Here is a 26,801-nt window from a genome sequence, read left to right on the forward strand (position 1 = left end):
GAATGAGATGTTTTAAAGGGGACTGATGGACCTTTGCAGAGCAGTGAACCCCAAAGCATTTGTCACTGGTGGTACAGGGTTCAGAGTACACAGTGCAGAAGGAGTTGCCCCCATTACTTTAAAATATTATCAAAGACACTTCCTGCTGGTAGACCTCACCCGCTACCTTTTGAGCTCCCCTCACAGCCACTCTACATATATCCCTCCAGGAATCAGATCATTTTATGAACCACGTAAATCCCTAAAGCCATTGGACTTAAAGGCTGTATCTATCCCAGCAATAAAATAGTCCTGGACTCATCTTCTGTCCCTGACACAAGGAAACAGAGCTCATTCCATGTGCTTTCCAAAAAAAACCCCTCTGTTTTCCTTCTCAAAGACTGGCTTAATCTGCGCTGCAGAGTGTTAGGCAGGGGCATGGCTGCCTTTAACAGCATATCCATGGGGCAGCACATGATCCTGTCCAGTTTACTACTGGGAGCACTGGTGTGTATCTCCATTCTCTGAGGATCAAAAGCAAATGGAAAGAGGCCAGACCTTGATGTCTAATGTCTGTGCCCAGAGAAATACTCTAATAAATCTGGCAGCCCTAGGAGATTTGGCTGTTGGGAGAGGCAATAAAGGAGGAGATAATCTCCCATATCTGTGCTCCTGCTCCCTGGAAGGCCAAATCCTTTGTAGACATTTCCCAGGACACTGAATATCTAAATACACATGGTGTTTCTGCAGCAGGAAAAGGCCTGGGTGTTCAAAAAAGCAAGAGGTCCTCAGCAGTTGAAAAGGCTGCCTCTCTAAATTTACCATGAAGGAGTCATCAGTAGAGTGGCAGCCCAGACTCAGGCTGCTCCCAGCCCTTCCAGCACCCATGGGCAAGGGACATCTTTCCCTATCCAAATCTCTACCAAATCTACAGGCACTGGCAAAATCTTTCATTTTTCTTTCTGGGTCTTATTTTGCTTTTACAAAAGAATTATGTGGCAAAGATTTCCACTTGTTTAACAGCAACTGGATTAAAAAAACAACCAACCAACAAAACCACCAAAAGCTTGGAGTTGTACACAGATGTGTAAGGGGATGCTCAGAAAGTCACTACTCCACAAACACCAGAGGGAACAATAACATTGTTTTAGCAGAGTAAAGAAAAAAAGCAAAAAAAAAAAAAAGTAAAACAAGTTTTCCTTAAAAAAATAAATAACTAAATAACTAAATAAATAAAAAAAAAGAGGTAATAAAGTACAAATATCAGTCTACAAAGGAAAACGGAGTAAAAATCAGCTCCAAACTTTGAAATGTAGGCAGCTGTAGATAAGCTAAAAATGAGAGCTGCTGAAAGGTAAACACCAGCGCATGTCTTCATTAGCAGCTGTGTCTTGGTTCAGTGATGTTGAATATTTGCATGAACAACCTAGACGACACCGAAACATCCTTTTGAAGGCTGCAGACCAGGTGAGAATTGATGTGGTAAATAAAAGCAGAAGAAACATTTGGTTTTTCAGTGTGGCAGAAATTACTCATGTACAAACTGTGGAGGTTTCTTAATGGCCAAGTAGTCACAGCCCAACCAGAAGTTATCCCCGTGCATCCAAGAGCCAGAAAGCGCATCTGAGCTTGGAGAGTGCAAGGTGTGTGTGCAGAGCTACACACTCTGCTCTGGGGAGCTGTGACCCAAAATGTACCTGAGGAGATTGACTTCAGGGCTTTCAATTTCACTTTGAGATGGTGAAAGACTGGAGAGAGTTCAAAGGACAGAGACAAAATTAATCCAGGTGCTAGAAAAGCAGACAAAAGACTCCTGTTGAAAGGCATGTCTGACAGTTCATTGCATGTGGGGGATTTTTCACTCGCCCACCTGAAGGCCCAGTGCCTGGAAGTGAGTGTCAGGCACGTTCATCCTTAAAATAAAAGACAGTCTCCTAGCAGAGAAGGTAATTAAGCATCTGAGCAGCTTGCTGAGGGAGGCAAGGGACTCAGCATCATGGGGAATCCTTTAGGAAAGAAATGATACGTCCTTCCTAAAAACACGCTGCAACACAGGTTCTGGGAAGAAAACAAAACACATCAATATCTGGCTTGGACAGGAGGTCAGATGAGCTCAGAGGGCTCCTGCATAGCTGTAAAGAGCATACAAACAGCTGTAAACATGCTGTTTGGTACATGGGGCCATCAGGTGCCAGGCTGTTGATTCTCCAACTGCTGCCCCTGTCCAGCTGGGACCAAGCGCTGCTCAACTCCCTGGCTTGAAAAATCAGGTACCATGTGTATCCTATCTCAGTTGTCACAGCTGCTAAGAACTGCAGGGCTCTCCAGATCCAAGGGGGCAGAGAAATGTGTGGCTCGAATAAGGAATTGCTGCTTGGGGGAGGTAAATTGGGACAATTAGGAACAGCTCAGCTGGTGCTGTTTTTTGAATTAAATCTACATTTTTTTCTTTTAGGAAAAATCACTCTGCTTTGAATCGATGTGGTCAAACCCAGGATCTGTGTCCTTATTGCTTGTGTGTAGCCAGGAATAACTGCTCCCTTTTGTGGTCAGAAATATTTTTACCCCATAGGCAGATGCTATACAGCTACATGGTTATTTAGAGACGTTCTTCTTAATGCTGTGTCCATTTGCACGGTGGTGAAGTAAGAGGTACTTTTCTGCTGCTGCTTCTTTTCTTTTTTATTTTCTTTTCTTTGACGCTCCATGGGTGATTCAGGACTGGATTTTTTTAAAGAGGGACTGTCCTTTAATTAAGGAACGTCTTAAATCAGATCTCCCGTGGGAATGCTGTTCAGAGGCTGTGGCTGCTGCAGCTGCTGGTTATCAGAGCTCATTCACTGCTTGGCCACAGAAAGCTGAAATACCGCTGGATCATTTGAGCCAATGATGTTTATTGCCCTTCTGATCTAATTCCCAGTGCTGTAATGGAAGATATTACAGAATACAGTTGGCTGGCTTGCTAATTCCTCTCTGCTCTCACTCGGAGCTCTTTTGCCATTGCCAGTGCTAAATCTGTAGGTATTTAAATGATTATCGGTGAGGAGAGATGCCCTGGTGTTTATGGTAAATGGGCTCACGCTAATCAGTGCAGAACAGATTTAGAAGGTGCCTTAGGATGCTTAATTTACTGCCTCAGTACCAGCCTTGGGAAAAAAAAAAGAGCAAGATAGCGAGAGAGAAAGGGAGAGGAGAGAAGAAAAGGAAAGGGAGCACTGAACACAAAAGCTTCGGTGCCCAAGGCAGTTTGCAGCAGCCGGGAACATGGTAGACATGTGCAGCCAGGCGTGCTGCTACTCTCCTCTCTTCTCCCTCAGCCTGTCTTCTGCCGTCATGCTCTTGGAGGGCTCAGCACGGCTGGCAGCTTCCTGGTAGCTTGGAAGGATCAAGGCAGCTAAGCATCCCCCGTCTGTCAAGCCCCCCAAAATCCCTTGTGAGGAGGAGGGCAGCGTGAGAATCCATTCCTGGAGGGCAAAGGGTGGCAAGCAGCTGGCAGGCATGTGGCAGCGGCAACAGCACTGTGCCTCCCCTCAGATCTGTGGTGCACAGTGCTGAACATGGATGGAGAAAACCTCCCTGCCCCTTCAGCAAGCCATGTCTCTGATGCATCACCCCACCTGAACATGCAGCATCCGTCAATGGGGGTCAAAATATTTGCACTGCAAATAAAAGTCTGTCTCGTTGCACCTAGTGACCTTTGCTTTTCCCCTGGAAGACTAGGGCTTTTCAGCCAGAGAGATCAGCAGGGAATCCTGGTGATATCCCAGCTGCTCACCCTCCCCAGGAAGCCCCCCTTACCTCTGGAGGGAAAGTATGTTGCCCACATTCCGGTACAGCACGGTCCCCACCACGAAGACAGAGGAGTCGTCCGTCTCTGCAGGACACCAAAGGAAAGGGAAGAATACAACAGCACTGAGATGGTTGGGATGTCAGCTGTCCCCATGTGACACCCATGTGCAGGATTAGGCCTTGTATGGAGGGGTCTCTGTTGGGGCACAGTCAATGCCAGCATCACTGTGGTGGGATGCAGTGCCTGATGCCACCACACCGGGTCTCCATCAGTCCCAAAGAAGGGCTCAGTGCCTTTGGGGTGACCCAGCACCCCAGGCGTCTGCCCTCACGTAGGGCTCGCTCATCCCTAATGACCAGCTTGGTGCTCCCCCATTCAGAAATCCCACTAATTCCTCCGACAGCACCATAGCAGACAAATCTGCAGGGTGAAAAGGTCTCTTGCAGCCACCCAGAGGCATTTGGACCCGTCTGTAGCTATTAAGCCATCATAGAGAAGAGCTGCGCTCAGGCTGACAAGAGCAGACAAGAAGGGGAGCTGTCCCACTGTGCCTGGTCTGACCCCACATCTTATGCACTGCCTTGGGAGGCCGCGGGGACCACGTTCCCAGATGAGCCTCTGAATCATCTGTGTGACCTCTGGGCATGTCATTTGACCTTCTCCTCCACCTCCTCTTCCTCCTGCGCTTCACGGTGCCCAGCTGCAAAAAGTAAGAACTTTTCCCTGAAAAAGCACAAGTGGCAGAGGCAGCCCTGTGGCCAGATTTTCAGGGGGAGAAAAAGAAAGTGGCTGGGTGAAAACCAATGTTGAGGAAGCCTGGGGAAGTGCCCTGCGGTGGGGCTTCTCTGATGTCTTGTACTGAGGCTGAACTTACAGTGCGCCTGCTCCATCAGTGCAGGGCAGACATGACTCTGCATGTCTATGTTCCTCTTTGTCAAATTGGGCTCGAGTGGGATAGTTGGTGAAAACCTAACTAGGGGAGACTGATAGACAGGCTTGCAGAGCAATTGCATAAGACATGCTTCTTCAGGAAAGCCGGCACAGCCTTTTGGCATTTCCCATGAATCCCTATGCAAACAAGGATCCTGCTGCCTTCAAAGCGAGTTTTGCCTTTTTGTTCTAAAAGGATTCGGTAGGGCATTTACAGAAACAACGTGTGCTCCTATGAGACTGTGAGTAAGCAAAGACCTAAGCCCCACAGGCTGGGTTGTCATCCTCCCAAGAAGGCACAGGATCCTGGTTGTAATAGAAGCGGAGGCTTGCCTCTCAGTTTGGGACAGATCTTTAATAATGAAAATGCCCATCAATCCTGGTATACAGAAATTAAACCCTCTGATGTGCTGCCCATCTGGAAGAGCATTGTGTTTTGGTCATCTAACATCCCCTCAGCAATGTTTGCTCACCAGCAGCATTGGCACAGCCTGCAGCCCCAAGAGGCACTTCACTCAACTATATAAATCAGTGCTGGCCCACTGAAACCAACTGTGCAAGGTCAGATCCCAGTAGTGACGGGGTCTGGTTTTGGTCTCACCAAGCTGCCTGTCTCCATCACTTTGCTCAGGATAGTTGCTCCTGTTCCCAGCAGCCAAAGAAAGGCGAGGATCAAAACTAACAGAGGTGCATCTCCACTATTAAGCACTGAGTAAACCCTTAGAAAGACCACCAGCACAAGATACCCAAAGCAGGGGCAGTAGAACTGTGGGTGGTAATCAGGAAACCATGGAAAGGTAAAGACTGATGGGAAGCTGGTTCTTCAGGGTAGATGTCACCTTTTGTTTCCACAGTGACTGCTGCTCGGGGGCCCTACAACAGCTCTATGTGAGGATGTTTCTAATAGGAATCTGGAAAACAGTACCATGGGGAAGCAGATGAGGCCTCTGGGACAGCCTTCAGCCCCAAAGCAGGATCAACTCTGCCTGTGTCTGGTGCCAGTAGCTCGTCCAATGAATGATGAAAGGTTTCCAAAGCTGAAAGCTTTACAACCTCCTGAAACAAGCTGTAATAACCCTCCCAACTTACTCCAACTCCTCCAAGGCAGATAATGCTGTCCTCAAGGCACAACAAAACATAAGGAGTGCTTGACGTGATCCTTGCTCTGCCTGTGACTCATTGTTTACCCTTGGGGGTATCACTTAACTGTTCTTGGCCTCATCAAGAGGCTGCTGCTGATGGCTGCAATGTTTCTATCCCCAGTAGGGAAGCCCATGACAAGAGGTCCTGGTATGACAAGAAGAGGCCAAAGGTCTTCTGACAGCAACAGCTCACAGTCACTGGCCTCTGTCCCAAGGAAGAACAGCACAGGCTGATGCAGCAGCCAGCAGCTTGCTCTCTCAAAGCCACTAGTGAAACACACAGCATCAGGGCATCTAAAAGGAAAACCCACCATTTCCCAGCACTCTGCCCAGCTTAGGGTCCTGCTTTTGAAAACTTAGGGCTCAATCCTGCCAAACGTTAAGGTGTTCTGCTAGAAGATTAGCACTCTGTGTTGGTTCCTGGGACTTGCATCCAGGTAAAGGCTGGATGCTCAGAACCCTTCAAGTTTCATTTCACATCTGGCAGTGAGGACAGCTTGGCTTACGCATCCAGCATTCCCACCTCCACACTGTGGCTCATATCCATGCCCTGCTGCGAAGCCAGTAACCTGAGTGATAAACGCCCATGCATTTCATTTCTGAGGGCAGGACATTTCACACAATTGCCACAAAACCATAACCTAGCAAAGTTTGTCCATACAGCAGACTCAGACCCATTGGTTGCTCAGTGTGACATGCTGACAGCCAGCTGCTTACCCTTAGATGACCGCATCAGGGCTGGATCCAGTCCTAGAGGGCAACTACAGCGTTGTTTGCCTACATGGCCATGGTGATAGGTGGCAAAGCCATGCCCCTGTTGCACCTGCCTTGCTTGCTCTGGTTAACCATTCTTATGCGGTACCCACAGAGACAACTACCATTCACTACCCCTAATGGCAAGCCAGTGTACTCAGGGATGCATGAAAGACTCAGTTCAGCACCCAACGTGACATGAAGAGGATTGCAGACTTATCTCAGCATTCACATGCATCGGTGACAGAGTGACTCGGCAGACACAGGGATGTTTTAATTTCTTCCCAGGTTCAGAATCCTTGGAAGAAGCAATCATCATTGTGGTGTTGCTCTGAGTTTTTGTGCCAAATCCTGTTCTTTTCTAATTATACTGCTTTTTTAAGAGATCTACATCCACATCCAGGCACTAAGCCTGCCCCTGAACTTCTGCAAGGAGTTTAGGTTTGACTCTTGGCCAGGGCACCTCTGAAAGCCTTATTTTCACGCAGCAAAGGTTCTGTGAGCAAATCCAGCTAAGCTAGAAGGAGAATTTGAAGAACAGCCAGTTGAAGGAACCTGTCTTAGAAAATGAAGAAATACTCTTTTGAAGTGCTCTGGTTGTGCTGCCTACCTGTCAGCCCTGAAGACAAGATGCTCTTGGAGACAGTGACCTTGTCCTCTGAGTTCTTGGCCCACTCCACCATGCCCCTCCAGCCTTTCATGGGGAAGGTGATGTCAGTTGCTGCATTTGCAGGCAGTTTGTGAATGCCGAGGACTAGAGGGAAGCAAGCAAGAAAAAAAAAAAAAAAGTAACCTTAGCCATCCTTAATAAATTCACGTGCTGAAAAAAGCGTTGGAGGCAATAGTGGGAAATCAGATAGCAGAATGAGTGAAGCTGGATCTTGATAGCTATAGGAGTGATGCTATCTTCAGATAGTGTCTATGCATGGAGGAAGATGACACTAACTGTTGGGACTCATTCTTCTGTTCATTGAAAAGGACCTGCCTGCATCAAAACTGGCAGAAGAGAGGTCAGTCTACTCCAGTGTCCTGTCTCCAGGAGTGGCCAGTAGCAGCTGTTAAGTGTGAGAAAGAACAGACCAAGGCATTTCTTGGTCTGTCCTCCCAGCTTCCAGCAATCAGCAGGACTTCCTCAGCTAGCGGCCATATCCAGATCATCAACTGTAACAGCCACCAATGGACTTCTCCTTTGTGCATTTTCCTAATCCCATCATGAACCCATCTGTACTTTTTGGCTTCTGCAACATCCTCTGGCAACAAGTTCCATGCTGTGATTGTGCATACAGCATAAATCAAATACTGCCTGCTGTTTGCTTGCTGCCTGATCACTTCATTGGCTGCTGTGCAGCTCTTGTGTTAAAAAAATAAAAGGAAGCAACTAGTTCTGCCCAGTTTGTCATCTGTTCTCCATTCATGGTTCTATAGATACCTCTCAGATCTCTGTGAAATCTCTTCTTCACGTTGAAGTCCTAACTTATTTGGAGAAAATCCACCCCATATTTATGATCATCCATGTCTTTCCCCAGATGTTTTTAATGTTCCACCACCTGCTGCCTTCCCTCCTTCCCTTCCCACAGCCCAGGTTATACATACTGCACAGTAATTACAGCTTCCTGGGGTCTCTCCCCAACACGGGGAACGCAAATCAGCTCACCCAGATTGTCCGTCACTTGGTAGGAATCCCGGAAATCTTTCATGCGAAAGCTGATGACATCAATGAAATCCTCCATAAGCCTGAACAACTCCTTGGCGTTTGGCCCTATCTGCAGAGAGAGGGAGAATACTGACTAGCACAGATACTAATGAGCATGGCATAAGTTTCTCTGAGGGCAAAGGTTTCTGTCCTCACACATGTCCTGGAAGCATATGCTGGGTATAATGGAGTATTGTGGAGCTGTGCAGAATGAGGACTGAGAATTCCTAAAAAGAAGCCTAGAAAAATAAAAAGAAAAGGGCAAGAAATAATAAGACATTCAGATTGATAAAATTTAGGCTGGAGGGCAATATCTCAAAGCAAATCAAAGGGAAATGTCTGAGACTCTCTGGAGCAGAAGAAAACCTACCCATCTCCTTTCCTTCCCTAGGATTACCTCTACTACCAACAACCCCACCCGGAGCAGGTAAGATACTGCTGATGTTTTTTATGGTCCTGTTCCTGCAGTTAATGCAAGAATAGAAACACACTAGGACAGTCTTAGCAGCCGTGATTTAATACAGTTCTACTTTCTTTCCAGGTCCATGGACTTGGGTATTTGGAGCAGCCTAGCTGACAACTGGCCAGAGGCATTTGCAATTGCACATCCAGAGACATCATGACAGAGAGTGAAGATGTGTTCATGTTGATGTATTGAAGCTTTGCTCTCTGTCAGCTTCTGAGAGCTTTTCTCAAGCCTTAGATTTCCCTGACACTCAGGTATTTTATACTTGGCCTGAGAAACATATTTGGGCTACTTCTGATGGTATATATATATGTTACCTACTGAGAGGGAGCCCACCAAACATTACCTCAACGAGCTTAGTTAATTTTGCTATCACTTGACTGAAAGCAGCCATGCCAAAGGACCTCCATGGTCTAATATTGAATCCCAGGCATCAGATTGCATAATCCTATTCAGAAAAGCATCACGGTCTGGTTTTCTGCTTTTCTGTTTTGCCAGTACGAACTCACTTTCCAAATAACCAAGTTGCTTCTTTTGGGGCTGTCTTGGAGCGTCTCTGCCTCTTTTTTTCTTTCCTGGTGTTTCTCCGATTAGAAAGATATTGGCAGTAACTCTTCTTTGCCTGTATTTTGCCAGGCTAACACAAGGCTGTTAAACAATAACTAGTTTTCCAGTGACAGATTTCATAAAAGATAATCCACTTGAAATGAGCTGTGCTGACTACCTGTCTTTTCTTCAAAGCACATTTGCCCACAGGGGCTTAGCAAATACCATGAGAGGCTGAAGAACAGCAGTTCAGCTCTTCTTTTCCTTTTCCACCACTTTTAACAGCGTTTTTGGTTCCTCACCATAATCCAGACCTCCTGAGGTGGCTGAGTGGAGCCGAAGGGATGGCTGGGGACAAGCAGGACAGCAGGATGGGATGGAGGCAGGGGGGAGACTGAGCCACTGAGTGTACAGGCAAGGAGCGCAGGGGAGGCCATGCGTGTCTCTCTCTCTGCCTATCCGAAGAAGCCTGGTAAGACTAAAACCATATCAGGATCAGGTCAAAAACTCCTACCGGTACAGTAGGGGTAGACTTGAGGAGAAGTGAGCGAGGAAGCTGTTTTTAACAGTATGCTTTTGTATTCTATTGGAGATTGAAATCACAAGGTCAAATTAACTCCAGGTTACACTGACCATTGTCTCTTAGGCTTTTGTCATATAATGACCAACACAATTTCAAAAAACATGGTAGCTTTTCTCTGAATAATTTTCTGGGTTGTTTTGCTTTTTAATTTCCTTGAACATCTCTGCCTGGGGAGCCACAGGGCACTGGGATGTGAGACTGTGATGAAGTTGCATTTACTTTTAATGAGCAATTAGGGAGCTACAGATCTTGCTTTAAAATTACTAGTTAATCGTGCAAAACACGTGGCACAATTTTGGCCCAGCAGCTTTGAGGGAGAAGGACAGACTGATGAAACCTCTGTGGTCACCCAGTTCATGAAGATTTCTCTGACCTAAAGTCATAGTGTTGGTCTATCATCTTGTTTCCTGCTAAAATATATGCCAGGCAAACGTTCTGCCCATGATCCCACTCATGTAGGTTACAGTGATGCTGGTAGCAGGCTGGGCTGTATCTGTCTATAGGTGCAAAAAGCAGATTGTACAGGGAAAGCTGGCGGGCACAAATTGCCAAGAAGAGTAAGCTACAGCTGTTTTTAAGGAGATCAACAGGGTTTCCCTGTTGTCATGACAACTTGACAGTCTCCTCTGCTCTGTGCTGAAATGTCTACATGCACCTGTAGGCTTGAAACTGAGTATTTGGTCACAGACTCACAGAGTCACAGAACGGTTGAGTTTGGAAGGGATCTCGGATGTCATCTGGTCTGACCTGCCTGCTCAAGCACAGCCACCTAGAGCCAGTGCCCAGGACCACATCCAGATAGCCCACCTGGAGCCATACCATGTCATCCTTTGCCAAATGCAATGGGAAAACAGCAGATCTCAGGGAGAAAAGAGAACAGGTCCACAAGGCTGCTTAGTTCCTGGTGGAGTTCCTGTTGCATGAAGGAAATATATTCAAGTCTCTGCCTCATGTTCTGGACTGTCAACAACTGTGTCAGCACTTGCTGTCAGGAGTTTTTCCCAGAAGACTTCCCGGGTTGGTGTGAATATTTCTGGACTCTCAGGTTACTCTTCGTGTTGGGTGATTTTTTTCTCGATTGCTTGGTATTTCCAGATCTCTCTGAGGAATTTTGCAGCAGTATCAGGTCGTTAAAAAAGAGCTGCTGGGTTCTGACCCACACCTCTGGGTACCTTCCATAGGACTGATCTCTCACAAAGGCTGAGTTACATTCCTTGTTCAGGTTATTTTGCAAACTGAGCTGGTGTTTGTGTTCCAAGGTGCGATACTGAGGAATGGACATGGAAGAAACGAGCTTTATCATAGGCCCTTCCACCAGAGTTGCTCGTCCGAGGCAGGACTATTTCACTGTAAGGTGATTCCCAAAAGTTGGAGTGAGATGACAGCATTGAGCAGCCCAAGGGCTGGCCAAGGCAATGGCAAAAGGACAGGGAACAGGTCTGACACAAGCCCAAGCAGAGAGTTCAACTGCGGCAGAAGAGACAAAGGCCATACAAGACCGACAGAAAAACAATTAACACCTTCCCCCAATACATGAGAGTTTAAGTACAGAATTATTCAGCAGGATCCCCAAACTTGAGAGGAGAAATAAATCAAAATGTAACTGAACCCTTGGCTCAGCTCATGCTGAGCAGAACCAGAAGCTCAACTGAGCAGACCCCAGCTCTCAACTATGAAAATCCTGCTTGTCCTGCATCATTTTAGCCAGGAACTCAAACCCATGTAATCCCACTTCTTTGTCTTGGCAAGAGGAAAGAGTGGAATTTTAGCAAGCCAGCAGGGTTATCAACTCCAAACCAAGCCTGACCTCTAAGACTTATCCAAAATCTGCTATTCACCACCAGTCTTTCACTTTCTTCATGCAGAGACTCTGGCTGAGATCCTGTGGCTTACTGTATTACCCCATAAATATGGCTCAGCCAGGCACTAAGCTCACCTGCATGACCAGCTGCATGAATTGGCTTATTGACAGTCAGCTCTGAGGCTGACCAGAGGTGACTGTGTCTGAGCTGTCTGTCTCTTTCATCATAAGGATTTATCCAAGGAGAACAGCATTGGTGGATGGAAATATTTTGTGATCTGTGGCTGAAACGGATATATGTTGCACACGACACATTGTGGGCAAGAAGAGCTAGAAGATCATGTAGACACTTGGAAATTCCCATTGTCATGGCTTAACCTACACTGAAAGCCTGCTTTGTTTCAGGGAAGGTGTTGAAGGTTCATACCAGCTGAGCTTCCTCCCATTTTTCCCGGTTGTCCTCTGACAAAAGATTGCTGATGATCTGGACAAAGTTCTGGAGAAGGGAGACAAAAGAGGAAAAAAGAGGTGGTTAACCAAATGTAGCCCAGGCTCGGAAGGACAAAGTGATGTGAGAGGAACATGTAAGAACCAGCCATGCTTCAAGAGGGTTCTTATGGTCCCATCCCCAAAGGGTCCCACAGCATTTTACAGGCTTCTGCCCCCAGCGATGTTAATGGCAAAACAGATTGTAGTAAGGTCTTTTTCCCAAGGCCTTCACTGACTACTGTATCTGCTGTGTTGGACTGGGAATATGTCTTGTATCCATTCTTGAAAGTTTTTAAGAACAGATTAGGTAGATATTTGTCAGAAACTGGTTAAAAACAGATGATCTTGTCTTGTATAAATCTCTTTCTATTCTATTTTCTACTATTTCTGTTATTTCCAGCACAGGGAAACCTTATTATCCTATTTAGTCTGTGACCAGGCAAGAGAAGTAGTCATTGATCAAAAGGGTGCTATGCATGGTAGTATCTTTGCAGCACACCACGAGAAGGAAGGAGACAAGATATTTCAAGACCATTGATTTTTTCTCTAGTTTTATCACCCATTGCAGATCCTGTAGGATCAGCTTAATGTTTCAAGTCATGGGGTGGTGAGCCATCCCAAGGGTATATCTTGTAGCCACTCTGCATGCAACTGCTGAAAGTAAATCCCCGGGATAAGAAGCCATCAAGACATTCTCCCACATCAACATCCAGGTACCCAATACCTCAGGATCATCTTTCCTTTAGTCATTAGAGTGAAATCCCGTCCAAATAATGTCCTTGTATCAATTAGACTCCACAGTAAAGTGCTATCAGGTTGAAATAGTTCAGGGTGACTTTGGTTTTCAAGTTCCTTATAAGCCAGGGGGAATAATTTTGAAAGGAGAGATTGTTAACACAGAGAGACACTTCACTGGGACAGAAGACAGTCTGGCTTTTCATCAGCATTGTATCGGCTACAAAGAATGTAATCAGACACTGAGCCCTGTGCATGCACATGCATCTGTAACCTGGCCTTGGTCTCCAAGATATTAATCTCAGCTCACCTGCACATCCCCAGGAGTGGGGCTATGATAAGCCCTACGGAAGATCTCTGTCATGTTCCTGAGTACGTCCATGGTGGACAGCAAGTCCCCACTGTAACTGGTCCCATCCTGGGAGATTTCCACAAGGTTTTGGAGCACTTCTGACAGCCCGTCTCCCATCAACCCACGCTGAGCTTTGGAAAGATGTTCCCTGGCCTGAGAAACAGAAAGAAACATGACAAACACTTTAGGGACAGTAAAAGTGATGTTAATGAGGTCAGTGAAGGAAATGCTGGGGGAAGGTTTTTGACCTTCCTGATAATTCAGAGTACAGATTAGATGAATCTGACAGTCTTTACTGGCCTGAAAGCCTGTGGCATCTTTAAAATGGTAGGAGAGCAGAAGTGAAAATTTCTATATGCTCACAAAGGAAAGGTTTTGTGTAGGTTCAGAAAAGATTATTTTACCACACAGGTGCTATTCTGGCCGTAACCCAAGGCCAGCCAACAGAATAATTTTGCCCCAAACCCTTGTTTTGTTATAAACAATTTGGAACTATTTTAGGACAGACTGTGGCTTGCCCTGAACATGGGAGGGCAGTTCTTATAAAGGCAATGCCATTATAAGGCAAGCCACAGGAGACCAGCAGAAATTCGTCACAACAATGAATTTAAGACTAACAAAAAATAAGTGGCTTATTTAAAGGTGATACAGTCACAGATATTCTTACTGATAATGTGATGTGAAAGACCTGGTAGGACATGGATTCTGCCAAGATAGATATTGAAATACCCAGTGAGGAACCATCCCTTGTCCATACATGCATCACTAGTTAAGCAAATGAAACCAGTAAGAGAAAAGCAGGGGAGAGCTGGCATCTCCCTTTAAGATGAAAATGATGTTTTCCTTCTTTTTTGTAACTATAGTGGTGTAAACAGACATTTGAGGGGATCCCAAACCTGCTGAGCTGAGAAACCAGACAGCCTTACCATCATCTGTATGTTCCTGTAATCAATAGAAACACACTTGATGTATGTAGGAGGCTCCCAATAAGCTAGCCCTTCTTCATCTAAAATGCATCTTCGAAGGATCAGCCCTGGAAGAGGAAAGAAATGAATATGGGAGTGAGGACAGCAGTATGAAAAGGCAAGCACCTTGATGGAGGTCACCCAGAACTGGCCAATGCATCCACGCAGGCATACCTACCAGCACAAACGGTAGCAGGGGCATCTGCAGATGCCTGAACAACACGTGAAAACATGTAGGAAAGATTATTTCTGTTTTCTTCTGCATTTTCTTAAGGAGGAGCAGGACAGCTAAAGGAACTGGGGATGAAAACATAACCTTGCAAACTGAACATGGCTAGTCAAGGTGAAAGAATGTTTCTTCTGCCCTGGAGGGCAGCTTTCGTCCTGGTTCAGGAAATTCCATGAGCCTCCCCAGGTGGCATAGTCTGGTACTTGCATCTAAACCAGCTACAGTGGCTTGTGCTGCCTACACAGTCTCAAGGAGAATAAATACCCATCAACACCATCTTTGCATCAGCTGAAAAACCCTGAAAGCTGCTTGCGGTCCTCCCCCAGGCCTTTCCTTAGCTTCAGCCTACAGTAAGTTTTGCAGTGGCAATCACATGCCTTTGCGATGCAGAGGAGCAGAGAAATCAGCGAGGAGGAAGGGGAGAGGGATCACCTTGCCTAAGCAGTTATGCTGCTGTTTGGAGAGTCTCTGAGGAGCAGGTTTTGCTGGGTCCACAATCCCATCGATACTGCTAAATGATTCAGTGATCTTCCTATGGATACAGCCCTTCTTCTAGGTTAGTGTTTGGGATGATACTGACTGTCTCAGGCTGCGTGAGCCAAAAAGGGAGCTGTAGGGTTTGTCTGTATCTGACAACCTCATTCAAACAGTATAAAAACTTTATTACATTTATTATTGACACTGCTGCCCCCATTTCTGTTCCTGCCTTAGAGTGAGGAACATCCAGCTGAGGACAAGCTCCACCACCAGCATGTCTCCTGGAACCTTCTCTGCACTGCTTTCCACTCCTTGGGGAACACACAGCCATGGCCACATCAGACAACACCTGGATGCCCATATCCTACCACTTAACACTACAATGATCAGATCATCAACTTGAGCACCTGAAGAAATGTTTAGAGAGCTGCTATGTTGTCTAAGAAGGAGAGGAAAGCACCTGAGTGTGAGTGGACAATGCAATTCCCATTTCCTGCTTTCAGATACTAGCTTCTTTTATGGACAATGGAGAGAAATGTAACACCCAAGTCTATACGACTCTAGTAAAACCCGACCTGATTTTGCAGAGCTATTTGCAGATAGTGGGGAGAACATACTACAGTAACCCTTGATTGCAAAACTGTCCCAGGACTAGGCAGTAGGTGGATGGGAGACCACCTCAGATTCTCCAGTACGAACCAAGAAGTTGTTAAACAGTGAAGGACCACAGAAACCCTGAGGAGTCAGTTTCACTCTGAGTGAAGGAAAGGAAGTCCATTTGCCTGTCCTGTCCTCCCACAGCCAGGTTCTCCTTTATCTTGGAGTCAAAGGATGAAGAATACACTGAAGGTGGACTGGCCCCTGAGCCAAGGCATGCCGTCATGCTTACCAGTGGCATTGCGAGGACACCGGACAGCTGCAGCATCCCCAGCAGGAGTCTCTTTCCAAACCACAGAGCCAAGACTTTCCTCATCACAGATTTCGTGGGGCTCTGCAAGGAAGGAAAAACTCCATTGGTAAAGCTTCCTCCTCAGCAGGAACATGGAAAAGGGAATGGAAAGAGGAAACGGGGGAGCCTGGTCTCAGGGGAAAACCACTGTGGTGTCAGCCAGGAGACCTGGAGGTGAACTCCCACCTCTGCAGCTGCTTGGTGCATGGGCCCTGACAAAGCCACTTAACTTCTCTGGAATTTGCTCTGCCTGTCTGAAAACTGGGTGTCCATCCATCCTGAGGATTAGCCTGCTAATGTGCATGTAACAGCCTGGGAGAGTCCACTAACACATTTCCATTGCCTTGTGGCAGGTCTTTGCAAGAAAGCTGTTGTTGCTACGCCCTACTAAAGAGTTTTCTTTTCTTGTTTAATGTGCAGATGTCCACCTTTCGTAAGTGAACTCCATGGCTCCAGGCTCTACTCCTTCCATCCTTAAGGGTCACCACCTTCAAGGTCGGATGTGTCTAAAATGAAGTTCAGGGTAAATAAATTGGAGTAAGAATGAAGGAAAGAACAGCAAGTAGATGACAAAACCAGATGGACATAACCCCTGGGTGGACTTCATTCAGGTCCTCTGTCTGCTGCCAGCTTATGTGAGGACACAGGGAGAAGATCTGAGCACCAGCAGACTGCATTTGTATCAGCAGCTCATTTCCAAACACTGCTGCAGTCTGGGAGACTACAGAAATGTGTTTTGAGACATCACAGAGAAAACTCTTTGGAAGGAGGGTTTTGGATGCTCCTGTCTGCGTGGAGCTGAGTCGGCCCCAGAGTCAGTGGGACCTGGTAAAAAAACAGTCACTGCAAGAGAGCTTTTTGCTGAGAAACTCATTACTTACAGCATGTAAAACAGAGGGGTACATGAGGATGGTGTTAAAGCTATTTATCACTCCTGAAGGTGGGAAGAAGAAAAAACTTGATTCAGTGGTTTTCGATTACAGCTTTTATTTATTGTGCATGTAAAACTACGAATAAAAAGAAAGCTGAGTGCATGCCTGCAGCTGGTCAGGAAAGGCAGCTGCAAAGCCAAAGCCAACCAGCTGTGGAGCCTGACAGCTGCCTGCTGAACTTCCTTCCCATGTAGGAAGGCACTGCCCATACCAGGGTCCAGTGATGCCAGTAGAGACATGCCAAGGTTGTAGGGAAAATGTTCATCTGCCATAAAAAAAGAGGGAGACCTTGAGTTTTCATGTTGGTCCTAAGGGAGCTGCGGGGCAGTGATAACCCTGAAGGCTTCTTTCTACAAGGGACCATGCAATGGACATGCTTACATAGACCATTTCAGGACCTTCATCACAGTGCAAATACCTGGTGATGGACATATCCCACTGCTGCTCTGGAACTACCCAGAGCACCAACCTGGCTGTGGGGAAGGCTCAAACCTAAGATTACAGGCACGGCAAGTCTTGTTTCTTTGGAGGACTCATACAAGACCCAATAAGCTATCTACACATCGCTGCTCCTGGAGTCAAGCTCCAAGACTGTGGCTCCAGCCCCAGCTGCAGTTCAAAGACAGATACCTCCTCAGTAGACATTCATAATGAACAAGTTTCACTCTCTGGTTGGAAACAGATGCTTCTTCCCCTGTTTTAAAATTCCTTCTTGTGTAATTGCTATTGTAATGAAATCCCATAGGGCAAGCGGGACCCCTGCAGTGCTCGGCACATATGCAGAACTAGTCCCTGTGCCAACAGCTTGTGAGTTCTGTAGGTAAGGCAGAACATGGGTGGAAAAGAGACAGTTTCATTTCCAACCTGTTGACACGGAGCTGTAGGAGAACAAGATTAAGTCACCCAGTTGTGACCAGTACATGATCACCCAGAAAGCCTGTGGCAGAGTGGGGAGCTGAATGCAAAACTCTTGCCTCCTGGACCAGTGCTTTGACCATTGTCACAGACTCCCCACATCAAACTGTGGTTCAAAGGAGGGTCTGGGGTGTGGCGTGGGAAAATTCTTGCATCCTCGGCTGCAAAATAACAGAAAACATCAGAAAGCAGAAAGGGAGTGTGCTCACTTCCGACCTCCCCTTTCTTCTCCTCTGACCCGTCAAACCTTCCTGGTCTCCTCCCTCCTGCAGTCTCCCTGGGGACCGCTGAGGGATGCTGTGGATCAGAGATGCTCTTTAGAAATACACTGATTGTCTGGCGTTGTGTTGCCAGTGAGTGCAGAAGCAATTCCCAGGCTAGGAGAGAATAATTTCATCCTCTTTTTCTCTCCTTCTTTTTTTCTTTTTGAGGTTGCTTCATAACAAAATCTTTTTTACCAGCGTACCCTATTTGCACGGGGAGATTCTAATAACTAACCCAATTAAGCTCAATTCTTCTGTTCATATCAAATCATGCTGGCATTTGATACTTTCTCGAGAACAAATTGAGCAGATTTATTTTTAGCCTCTGATGATTCCTCACCTTTTCCTTCCCTTGCAAATTAAGAACTACAGTGAGACCCTTCCGGTTTTGAACCCTAGCAGGGCTCAGTCCCTGAGACATGCCTTTTCCTTTTGAGCACTGCACAGGCATCAGCCCCTGCAGAAAAAGAAGAAAAGATTGGGCTTGTTCTGCCAGGGCCCCAGCTGGCACACACTGAAGCTGAACTAAATCTGCATTGCTCTTAGACACCAGCAGACAACACCGTGCAAAGATTTTCTATGGTGAGGGAGAGCTTAGTTAGAAGAGATTCTCACATGCCACTGCTAATTGAGAGGCACAGCTTGTAAGGAAAGGTGATGTCTTTTATTAGAGTGTAGCTGGAAAGAGTGAATATGCTGTCACACAGCCCTTTTCTCTGTTATCTCCAAGTTAAACAGGCTGAAACTTCCACACTGAAGTGTTTCGGCTTTCATCTTTGTCTTCAGCAGTTTGCAAGGGAGTCTGAGGGTCAGCTGTCCTCAACATGGCAGATCCACCCCCAGAAACATCTACACCAAAACCGCTCCCTCCGTGCCGAGCTCCAGCTTGTCTTTTAGGGAGACACCCCCTTTCCACTAGGACTGCCAGGGTACTGCCATGAGAATCTCTCCTGTCTCTCACTGAGCTGCTCTGACAATTAATTACCCTTTCAGTCAAAAATCAGAGCCTGTTACGATCGATGCAATCTGACTGCCAACATCACATAGGCCATTGATTCCCCACCAGCAATTTCGCCAGGCGCTTCAACTGAGACTGAGAAAGGAAATAAAAATGGTGCACAAGCCTTTTTTCTGGCCTCTGTATACTGTGTGAAAGACAGACAGGAACAGTCCCAATTTCAAATATTTGCTCCTGCTTATTGTCACATTAAATCTCAGGTTTTCCTCTGTCCTACAGCTCCCTCGCCCTCCATTCAGGCTTTTACACCCTTTTTCTCAAATGGATGCTGCTCCCATGGCTACAGCTGGAGGAGGGAGATTGGGTAAGGCTCTGACAGATGCAGACAGATCTGTCTTCAAAAATTGCCAGTAGTGCTCAGGTCTCCCAGAGGCTAAGTAAAGGGTGGGAAACCACTGCAGCATCCTCAGTGCTCAGCTGCTTCATGGACTTGAGACTCTGATAACAGTTTTTGCTGTCAGATAGTGTCTCTTTTCCTCTTACGATTCTATGGCAATGAAAAGATGAAAAACATTAAGGTTAGGCTGGTGGGACTTACCAAACATTCACTGAAATCAGCATGGTTACACTGGCTGCTGCAACAGCTAAATCAAGCCTTTGACACATCTTGTGCCTGGGTTACGGGCAGGGTCCAACTCGGTCACAATTCCATGTTGCGTTCAGCCCTCTGACACAGGACGTGGAAGCCCTTTTCAAAATCCAAAGTTCCCTTCATGTAAAGGAAAGTGTGAGGGGTCTGGGATACATACCAGGACACTTTCTGTCATTGCACTGCTTATACTCTTCCTTGGGTCCCTGGCAAGTCTCTCCACCGAAGAAGGGCCCGTAGCACACTCGGTCACGTCTCTGAGTCCCACCTCCACACGTGGTGGTGCAGCTGCCCCACACTCCCCAAGCCTGCCACTTCCCATCCACTGGAAACAAAAAAAGAGGAAAGAAACAACCTGTCATGCCCAAACATAATCTGCCCCAGAAGGAGGCAAGGTCTCAAGGTCAGCACTGGAACGCAGGGTGAGAAAAGCATGGCTTTGTGGGAAGGGAGATCTCTTGCCTCAGATCTTTGTCTGATCCTCAACAGACATGAAATCAGTGTGCTCTTTGCCATTGCAGCAGCCCTTTAATAGAATCATAGAATCATTTAGGTTGGAAAAGACCTTTAAGATCACCAAGTCCAACTGTTAACCCATCACTGCCAAGTCCACCACTAAACCATGTCCCTAAGCACCACTTCTAAGTGTTTTTTGAATGCTTCCAGGGATGGTTAAAGGGTGCTCTTGTGTTTCTCAGAATCCTCACCACCTGCAAAAACAGCCCTACCTCTTCCCTTGGGCTCAGATCTGGGGCTGTGCTTGTGAACAGTCTTCAGGTGGGCAGAGATTAAATCTGCCTGGCAGCCACATTTGCTAGCCAAAGTCCATAGCCGGAATTTGATTGGGATGTGCAATGTACGTGTGAAAATAAGCCTTGCCAGGGAAGGCCTGGCTCAGGGATTTAGAGAGACCAGTAGAGCCTTTGGGCAAGAAACCATGAAGAAACATCAAATAAACCTCCCTCCAGCAATTTCTATTGCACTGTTTTTTCACGTGCTTTGGAAAGAGGTTTGGGATGTTGTCTCATGCCATTGTATCTTTTCCCAGCATCTTTACAGATTCAGTGGAAATGCTACTTTTTTATGTTAACAATGGCATTTATCAAAATGCTACTTCTTTTACATTAACAATGGCATTTATCAAAGCCCTATAAAAATGTTAATTAGCCCTCACAACAAGCCTGCAAGGTAGAGAAACATCTCTTCTGCTGCATCACAGATGAGAAACAGCAACTCAGTGACAGAACTAGAGCAAGGACCTAAGTCTGCTGATGACTATTTGAGTTTTAATTAGAAGTTAACGTATCATCTTGGGTTTATTAACTCCTTTTGGGAGGATGGGGGATCCTTCTCCTTGAAGAAGTAGAAGAAAATTATCAATGAAGAGGGACAGTACCAACCTCTGGTGCTTTCATTAGTGGCACTGTATGCAGTGAAATACATGACCAACATTGCTTTGACAGCTAACTCTGAAATCAGTGGGACAAGGCTGTCTAAAAAAGTGAGGCCCTTTTAGTCTTTGAAGTTGTCCATAAATTGCAAAGAAGGAGTGAGATACCTAAACACCCAAACCTACTAGAGACCATGTAGGAAAGTCCAATACCTGTGTTAAATACTGCTTACGCTCTGCAGATGCAGGTGGTGATGCTACCAGAGAGGATAGCGATTCTATGAGGAAACAGGTATACCAGGCTGAAGAGCTACTGGCTTCTATGCTTGTGGAGTGGATGGAACAATACCTGTTCACCTGAGCAAGGTATAAGTGCCTCAAAGAGCTGAGCTGTTTATGGCTATCTCTGTTCTCTCAGAAAGGGGAGAAAGATAGTCTCCAACTCAGGGCTCCACTTCTTCTCAGTCCTATGGTCCTATGGTGAAGCACCCAGGGAGAGGCAAGGAATAGTCCAGGAGAAGAAAAAACATTTTCTTGCTTGGCAAGAAAAATTAGTTGCTGAGCAATCTTGAAGACTTCTAGTTGTTCAAGCCTTCTTTCCAGGTCAGAATATTTTCCACACCAGGTGACCCAATTAGTCCCTTTGCAATGGCCTCCCCCAAGACCTCTGCAAAAAAACCAGGAGCAAATTGCACCTGCAACTCTATAGTGCTGGTGTCAGTCTGAGAAATGCACATTCCTGGTGCTAAGTGTGCTCTGGTATCTGCTTCAATTTTCATTGCATCTCCTGCATGAAATAGCTGTCTTGGAGCCCACGGTCCATGGTATAAAGACAAGATGATTATTCTGAATGTAAGGTACTGGCTACAACAGCTGGGGAGGCAGGAATAATAATAATAATAATAATAATAATAATAGTTTTGTTGTTGTTGTTGCTATTATTATTATTATTGCCATTATATATATATATTTAAGACACAGCTATATAAGCAAAGTGACAAGTTTAAGATAAGCATGAATCAAGACTTCATTGTGCCAGACTTCCTTCATCATAGATAAGGTTCAAAGCTGTGATACAATGGAGGTTGCTTCCCTGTTTGCTTCAACTATAACTAGGAGAAGTGAATTGGTAGGAGAAGAGGAACAAAAAAAAAAAAAAAAAGGCCAAGAAAACTGAACCATTATAGAGACCAGGAAAGGGTTTCATTGGTATTTTGCTTGTGTTTCTTTTAAGCACATGCTGAAAACTGATATCTAAGGTTAGAGAGACACGTTCCCTGTGGATAATCACTACATCCCCTGTGGATAATCACTCACCTCTCCGGGGTCTCCTGGAGCATTTGCCAGCTATGGATTTCAGCTGGCATGGTCTAGTGGTATGATCCACAATCTCCTTATTACTGCATTACTGGTGAAAGCTGTGCAACTCTTCCACAAAGAAAAAAAATTACAAAAGCCTGCCTGGGAACGCAGAGAAAGATGACCCAAGAGAAAAAAAAGTCATTGGTCACTGACCTGGGCATTGGCGCAGAAAGCAGTCCCTGGTCTCCACCCAGTGTCCCTGGCATTCGGCTCCCCCGTATGAAGGTCCATTGCACTCCCTTGTCCGCTGCTGGGTGCCGTTGGAGCAGGAGGCAGAGCAAGAGCTCCAGCTCGACCACTCATTCCAGTTGCCGTCCACTGAGTGGCCCAAAGAAAGATAACAAAACGGAATGTGAAAATCGCTCCCACTGGAAGGAGACATGTGCAAAGAGTATCTGGCCTTTGCCTACAGGGGACCAAGGCAGGGGAGGACAAACTGGAGTCACAGAGTGTGAGAGAGGGCAAAGATTGTCAAGAAAAAGTTCAAACAACTGTATTAATGGCAATTTGTTGGGACCCTCTGCAACCTCCAACTGGTATGTTATGGCCTGGCTGGATGCAAGTGCCATAACATTTCTGGTTTTATGTCCATACTCTATGTTAACACTGTAAAAGTTGAAATTATTGATATTACACATTCCATCATGAAAGTCAAATCTAGTACTATTGCTGATCATAACATAATGTCAAAATAGAGAGCATGGATCATATTTTCACTGAAAATTTTGAAGGAATCAATACATTACCATGACATTTCTCTTTCTGGGCAATCATCACTTTTTGAGGGAACCCATTCTTCACCCAGAAGCAATGCATTAGTCTGCAGGAAGAGAACTTTCTCAAGCACCTAAATGTGCTGTTTTTCATTAAAGCTCACACAGAAACTTGAATCACAGCATTATTCACAGGAATTCATGCTGCTAGCTGGGAAATGTTTGGAGCAAAGGTGTGCTCCAACAGGAGCCCATGAGCAGAGTGCATGTGTGTGGTCAATGTACCTTTCTCACAGTGAATTAACACTGACAGGCTTGATATGTCTCTACACAGCAGTGTCTTTGATAATTAAATAGAGGAAGGAGGGACAAGAGAGGTTATGATGGGATGGGGTTGGAAAGAAGCATGAATACATCTTATTAGCGTGGTACAGTGTGAGGCATTCCCAAGTGTGGCAGTTACCCCCTAATTGGTCCCTGATCAACAGATCCATCACCCAGTCTGCTATTCCTGGAGCACTTTTTTCTCATTAGCAGCGGTCATCATGCTCTGTTTAGCTCTCATTAGCTGCTAGCTCTCACTCAGAAAAACAACCTGAATCCCTGAAAAGTCTGAATTCTAGCTCAAATCATGTTGCTGTAGATTGCAGCTCATTTTCTTTGTCTTTGTTTGTCAGTCCAAGAAAAATATATGCAATTTGAGCTCCTGTGTAATCCTCAAGGACTGAAACAGCCCTGAATAATCCCCATTGCAGTTGAACAGCTTTTTGTTTGCAAACATGTTAAAAAATGTCAAAAACATCCATATGAGCAACTGTTAAACTGAGAGGGGGTCACGTGAGCTCAGGAAGTGTGAAAAACGAGGCAGGCATAAAAGTACTTCCAAAAGGTGCTTGTTTTCAGTAATCCAAGCTTGATATTTTCATTGTGCATAAATTCAAAGCATCATGCCAGTGCCTATCAATCCTGAAGAGGGTAAATGCAAGAAGTGGTGACTGACAGGTGATTCCTCTTTGGAAATGATCCCAAACCCCACAAAGTAGACCCTACCAGGTATAAATTAATGTGGCTTTTTTGACTGAAGGTAGTGCTGCTAGTGCCCATGCACTGATGGTGTCTGCTTCCCGGTAGCATCCCATATGTTGGAAAAGTGAGATTGCATTTATCAAAGTAAATGTTGCATTTACCAAAGAAGTTGAATTTACCAAAGCTGTACCTGCTGCTGTGGCAGTGGTGATTGGCAGCTGACCACAAATGCGAGTATTTGGAGGTGGAAAAATAAATTGCTCAGTCAGTGGGGGATAAAGAACATTTCATTTTGTTTGAGATGAGACATTATTTATTCATAGACTGTAATTTCAAAGATGTTTAAAAAAACAGAGAAACAGGGATGTCCGTGTTGCACCTCCAGCCACTTGCACTGATGTAAAGATGCCTCTTGGGCAAGATGCTGAGGGCTCTCCACCACAGCCACAGCAAACACTGCTCGGTGCCGTTGTCACACCGCAGTGTGAGTCTATCAAAAATGTTCACTGGAGTCTGGCTGGTGTAGCCTATGCAGAGACTGGCATTGTCTTCCTCATTCCCCCTCTGTCTCCAAAGGACTTGGGGCTCAGCCCGTGGTATCTGCTGCTCCAGAGGAACAAAAGCTCTGTTGTCCCTGCAGCAAAGCATTTTTATCAGCTGTAGTAATAAATCCTCAGAACGGCACAGTAATAAGCAATATGACTATCTGGTGTGTCAAACGCTGAGCAGCGCCCATTGTTGTGCTTCAATGATTCCCCAGTGCTGCACTCATTTGGCACTGCAGAGCCACTGATGGCCTTTGTGGCATTAATTAGAGCTGAAGTCTTGCAGTTGGGCTGCTTGTCTCTTCCACCACTATTTCATTCTCGGCAGCATATCCACATATTTATTTGTATTTAAATTAATTATGGATCAATGTTAACTCAGGGTATGCTTTATTGCCCAAGCAATGCCAGGTCTGACTTCTTCAATTTGTCTTTTTATGACAGAGCCAGTTTGTTGCCTGGGATGTTTTTATTCCAAGTAGAGTCTTCTGCACAGTGGCCAGAAATCTGAGGATAGCTGCTTGGGGTGAAAACCGGGTGGGAAACACCAGGAGACTTCCCACTAATATTTTCACAAAGTTCTCACCACTCCCACAGTCCCTTTCATCCTCCAGGGAAATAATATTGTCTCATAATGATTCTCATTAAACTGGAAAAATGTCAGTTGACATTAACCTGGGAGAGGGAGGGAGTGTTGGGGAGCTCCCTTGAGTTCAGATCATGTTCACCAGGACATCCAGACTTAAATAAAGGGGGACTCTGTGGTAAACCCAGGGCCAGTCTGGTTCAGGGGAAGGAAGCTACAGGAGCACAAGTGGATTTCCACTGAGTAAAAGCCATTTCATCTTGAGGTTTTATTTCTGTTTTTTCCAACCAAAACTCAGGGAGAGCCATTTGGAAGTGAGACCCAGGGGTAGGGAAAAGGCACTTAAAAATATTGAAATATGGCATGGAAGGCTCTCAGGAGTCTCTTGGTCCATCTCACCATCCAAAACAGGATCAGTTACAGAGAAGATTTGCATATGCTGTGAATTAACGCACATGTATTTCTAGCAAGTAAAACTGTTAATTAATTCCAGCACAATAACAAGCCAAGTTAGGTGAAAGAACTTTAAACCATTCACTGGAGATAACAGCTGAGAAGCTTAAGATGGTCTTGGAAGCAGTAGTGATAACTGAGCCAGTCGAGATCCAACCCATATAATGCGTCCTCTGAAAGTTATTACACAGGGCAAATCTGAACCTAAGGCAATGCTGAGCTGAGCAACCCTAGAAAGCACCTCTAGGTTCCTCCTTCAGTGTGTCCTTTACTTATAGAGGACCTTCTTTAGGACAGTGTACTCATTCAGCTGAGCCAGCTACAGACCTACTCGGTGAGCCGTGTGTGGGCATCTTCAGAGACGGGGAGACCTGCTGGAGGGAAGGCTTTGAATCTCTAACTGCCTTACCTGGGCAAAGTGCAATGTTGCAGAATTTTGTCTGCTTCTCTGGGCCCTCACAGGGGTTCCCACCAAATTGTGGAGGCTTGCACGTACGGGTCCGATCTCTGTACCCTCTTCCACACGTGGAAGAGCACAAGCTCCATGGAGACCACTCGTCCCAGGTGCCATGCACTGCAATCAAAGCAAAAGAAGTAAGTTTCTTTTCCAAAAGAGGTCTAAAGAAGTGAGTGAGCCCACAGAGCACAGCATCTTCCCACCCAGAATGAGCAGCATGTGAGAAGTGAGTGTGGGAAGGCCAAGAACAAACCAATCCAAAATACGCGAGAGGAACACTGCGTAATTTTTTATGTTTTGGTATCAACACCAAGTGCCTGTTACTTTCCAGTCTATTTTAAATAAATCACAATGTGCTTTTAATTGACCCTATTCTTTTCAGATTTTTGAGCCAAGAGAAAAGGACATTTTTTGAACAAAAGATGCAGTTTGCTACATAGGAACAAACCCCCCACCACTCTTTTGGAAGCATCATCATCATCATTTTGTCACTTCTTACCCTTATTTCCCTCCCTCAACACATTTTACCACTGAATCGTCAAAGGCTACAGCATTTCCAGCCTCTCAGAAAAGCTGTAGTCTGGCTACTAATTACTAACATATATCAGTAACACCACAGAGGCAAAAGTAGGGAGACTTGGAAGAACAAAATGGGATGGACAATGTGCTTCAG

General features: G+C 45.7%; 1 protein-coding gene across 6 annotated transcripts in view; it reads right to left on the reverse strand.

Annotated features, from left to right (window-relative positions):
• The window catches only part of ADGRB1 (adhesion G protein-coupled receptor B1), a 295,063-nt gene that overhangs the window by 121,222 nt on the left and 147,040 nt on the right, over positions 1-26,801 (reverse strand). For all 6 annotated transcript variants that reach the window (XM_055800321.1, XM_055800320.1, XM_055800318.1 and 3 more), the window contains 10 exons: positions 26,081-26,245; positions 22,502-22,666; positions 19,757-19,921; positions 15,820-15,921; positions 14,186-14,292; positions 13,218-13,412; positions 12,111-12,179; positions 8,249-8,357; positions 7,205-7,348; positions 3,778-3,853 (listed from right to left, as the gene is read on the reverse strand). In XM_055800321.1, coding sequence (XP_055656296.1) covers positions 3,778-3,853; positions 7,205-7,348; positions 8,249-8,357; positions 12,111-12,179; positions 13,218-13,412; positions 14,186-14,292; positions 15,820-15,921; positions 19,757-19,921; positions 22,502-22,666; positions 26,081-26,245 — 1,297 coding nt within the window. The remainder of the gene's footprint in view (positions 1-3,777; positions 3,854-7,204; positions 7,349-8,248; positions 8,358-12,110; positions 12,180-13,217; positions 13,413-14,185; positions 14,293-15,819; positions 15,922-19,756; positions 19,922-22,501; positions 22,667-26,080; positions 26,246-26,801) is intronic.

The sequence above is a fragment of the Falco peregrinus genome, chromosome 3 (assembly GCF_023634155.1).
Source record: "Falco peregrinus isolate bFalPer1 chromosome 3, bFalPer1.pri, whole genome shotgun sequence".
Taxonomy (NCBI): domain Eukaryota; kingdom Metazoa; phylum Chordata; class Aves; order Falconiformes; family Falconidae; genus Falco; species Falco peregrinus.